The 3,962-nt window shown below is 36.0% G+C and overlaps 1 protein-coding gene across 1 annotated transcript in view; it reads left to right on the top strand.

The window, feature by feature from the left end:
- The window catches only part of LOC106871330 (adhesion G protein-coupled receptor A3), a 54,573-nt gene that overhangs the window by 31,898 nt on the left and 18,713 nt on the right, over nt 1–3,962 (top strand). Inside the window, exons 19-22 of the mRNA XM_014917725.2 lie at nt 331–383; nt 1,318–1,457; nt 2,336–2,438; nt 3,163–3,314. Coding sequence (XP_014773211.1) covers nt 331–383; nt 1,318–1,457; nt 2,336–2,438; nt 3,163–3,314 — 448 coding nt within the window. The remainder of the gene's footprint in view (nt 1–330; nt 384–1,317; nt 1,458–2,335; nt 2,439–3,162; nt 3,315–3,962) is intronic.

Here is a 3,962-nt window from a genome sequence, read left to right on the forward strand (position 1 = left end):
CAACATATTTACCGAAAGCGAGGGAATGCAGCTTAAATGTTTTTAAGAGATAAATTTTGAAAAGCTGCATTCCCTCGCTTTCGGTAAATATGTTGCTTATTTTTGGTAGTTTTTTTTACTTATTTAGTCCCTCGATAGCGTGAGGCATTGATACACAGTTAATGCCCTTTATATATAATTAAATATATCTATGAAGAAACGATGAATTTTTTCATTACGAAATTTTTCGTTATTTTTTCATTATGAGGTTTTTTCACGCTGACTACTTGATAAATTCTTATAAAGAATTTATCCTATATTGTATTATATATATATATCTTTCTTTTGCAGTTGGAGAAGAAGTTTTTACATATGCCAGGTATTTACACAGTCAAGAATTGTGGGTAAGCTAAATCCTTTATCCTTTCAGGTTTCTTCCATTTTTGCTCAAAATATATTAGTGATTTTTACCGCAGATGTAAAGTATTGTAGCGCTTAGGTATTATAAAGGTTAATTATGCTCACACAAAGGAACATACATGCGTACCTACATATACATATAGGAATGAGGGCGCATGGCTTAGTGGTTAGGAAGTTGCGCTCACGATCTCACAATCGGGATTTCAATTCTTAGACTGGGTTCTGCGTTGTGTGCTTGAGCAAAACACTTCATCTCACGTTGCTCTGCGATCACTTCGATGCCTAACGCGTGGTACACCATGCACCTGTTCAGGCAACGTCGATTTGTTGGAGAGAGTGAGCTAAAATGTGTCACGAACATTTGATCATTATAAACAAACCATGTCATTCAGCAAAACAGCTGAACGCTCATACGTCGTCTTCGATGGGAGAGTCCATTATATATGTGTGGTGTGTGGGGGTGCCATCTTGTCAGAAAGCAAGGCAGTACCTATGACTCATTCCAAAGTCATAGGCACTGGTGGTAGTGAGCGAGGAATACATACCGAAGTTGGAGACCTGGAACGAATCTTTGCAGCAGAGTAGGGTCCGCAGAAGACACTGAAGGTACCAGATAATTGGTTTAAATTATGTGACGAATTGAGCATATTACCTATGTATACTATAGCGAGATTTGAACCCAGAATGAAAGGATCTGATACAGAAACAATCTTCTCAGTCCAATTTTCCTAGTTCTGCCAATAACCGCTCTGAATATTTCATCTCTACACTTTAGATCTCTATCATTATGGTTAAATCACCTTCCTTTTATCCTTCTGTATTCCCACATACTAAAAGTTCTGATGAACGCCATTGAAAAACCGTTTGTTTGTTTGTTTATTTATTTAAGTTTCTTTTGTTTTGAAATTCTTGTTTCAGTGCGCAGAGCAAGACAGAAGTATTTATCCTTGAGTGCCATGTTCCTAAGAATGTTACAAAAGAACAAGTTAAAGATATTTTGAAAGCAAAAGCGCTACGTAGTTTAGGCTTTGAGGAAGATAGCGAAATAAGTGATAGAAGTAAGCGCTGTGTCTTGTATCATCTTTATCACCTTCACCAAGCATCATCATACTCTCCCCCTCTTCTTCTTCTTCTTCCGTTTCCTCCTCCTCATCTTCCTCTCACCCTCCTCCTTATCATCATCATTATCATTGTTATTGTTATCGTCATCATCTCACAAACCGTTACTCCAACTTCCTGACGGTTGTGACCGCAATTGTCAGATGATCAGAAATGAAAACTCAGAGCCATGGTTTCTGAACTTTAAAGCTCTCCTAAAAATATATAAATAACTTTACATCCAATATTGATATGGCTTATAATTAGAATTTTATATCTACTATGACCGCGAGTCCGCTACCCTAACCACTGGGCCATTGCGCCTCCAGAGGTGGCCTAATATATATCAATGTCTACATTATTTACATTATTTATATTTGACGGATATTTGTCCTCATCTTGTATGCCCACGGGCATATGGCGTAGTGGTTAAGAGCGCGGGCTACTAACCCCAAGGTTCCGAGTTCGATTCACGGCAGCGACCTGATTAATAATAGTAATAATAATAATAATAATATAATAATAGTAACATCGTTAGGAATGAGAACCCAGGTTCGAAATTTCCCCAAGACACCTGACGAAGGCTGGAGGGTATATCAGCCGAAACAAACAAGATGAGGACAAATATCCGTCAAATGTAAATAATGTAAATAATTCCTCATCTCTTAAATATAGAACTGTATATCAATGTCATTTGACATTTGGTTAATCTCTATTTTCTTTTTATAATAGTATTTACAGATAAAGCATTTTATCAATATTCTTGTATTTTCTTGTATATAAATCATACCAATGTATTTTCTAATGCATGTACTATATTCATGTTTAATTTATTCAGAGTTTTGCAATGAAAACACAAATGGCAGGTTTCAGTGGCCAGTGACAAAAATAGGAGATACCGCGTACATCTCGTGTCTTGCACATATAGCAACAAGAGACTGGTTCGTTTATATTATTATATTTCCTTTGAATTTTTTAAATCTTACTGTTTTAGGGAGAGAATCAGGCAACGAGCTAATAGAATTGTTAGTGTGTCGTGCAAAATGCAAAGTGATATGTCTTGCAGCTCATTACGTTCTGAATCCAAATCCCACTGGTGTTAGCTTTGCTTTTCATCCTTCTAGGGTCGATAAAAACAAGTACTAGGGACAACAGTATTAACTTTCTCTCTTCCCTCAGAACTAATGGCCGTGTGCAAAAATTAATAAGAATTATTCTATGAAACAATCTTGCATTCTTAAATTATTAAATAATTATTATTAAGTATTAAATTATGATAGAAGGGAATGTTTCTATATTCATCTGATGTAACACAGGTATTTTACTATTACACAGCATATAACCTAAGATATTTTATGCACACATAGTTGATCTTCCGGTGAAAGTTCTTGAGGGTTCAGTCACGAGCAAATTACGGTCTGCGGGACTAACGAAAAAGTACTTGATGATACACGTGTACATGTAAATCCTCACTATCATTTATCTTTGTATTTCTCTAAATGTTTTAAGGCTTTTGTGAGGAATAAAGCAATTATTACTTCTTGTTTCGATAGATTACGGATGAGATCGACGTAATTTTTTTTTATATTCATTTTAAGTTGATGAAATAAGATTGACCAATATCATTTTCACCTGATTTTATTTTGTTTTGCTTTGGCTTTTTAGTGTTCAAGGAACGGCGGCTACCACGTGTCTTAATTTGCCCAAACAATCACCTTTTACTGGTGTCTGGAAAGATGTAGACATTTCTCAATGTAATAATACTAAATGGATCATTAAAGAACTCAAGAAAATGCAAGGTCATCGTATCAATGAATGTGAGTGACCAGTCAATTGTTTCCGACACCATTACAGCAGAAGCAGCAGCAGCAACAGCAGCAGTAGCAGCAGTAGTAGTAGTAGTAGTAGTAGTAGTAGTAGTAGTAGTAGTAGTAGTAGTAGTAGTAGCTGTTGTTGTTTCGGTTTTACTGTTTTGGGCACCCATAATAGTTGATATATAAGTGTGTGTGTGTGGATGCATAAACGTATGTATTGTGCGCATATTTACACACACACACATATATATATATATATATACATAATAAAAGAGAGTTTGTATGTGTGTGTGTGCGTGTGTGAGTGTGAGCGCGTATGTTCCTTATGGATTCCAGAACAGAGTAACCGTTTTTGACGTATGGGGTATCAAAACATTCAGTAAGTTTTTGGTTACGAACTAAACTATATTTTCATTCATTTATTAGCATTACAAAAATTTAAGATTATCATTTTTCTTTTAATCACCTATCTTAAACGACATCTTTTACCACCACCACCACCACCACCACCACCACCACAACGACGATGACGTCACATTCTCTGTGTTCGCATATATATATATATACACATATATACGACGGGCTTCTTTCAGTTTCCATCTACCAAATCCACGCACAAGGCTTTGGTCGGCCCGAGGCTATAGTAGAAGA

Source organism: Octopus bimaculoides, chromosome 10, assembly GCF_001194135.2.
Source record: "Octopus bimaculoides isolate UCB-OBI-ISO-001 chromosome 10, ASM119413v2, whole genome shotgun sequence".
Lineage (NCBI taxonomy): Eukaryota > Metazoa > Mollusca > Cephalopoda > Octopoda > Octopodidae > Octopus > Octopus bimaculoides.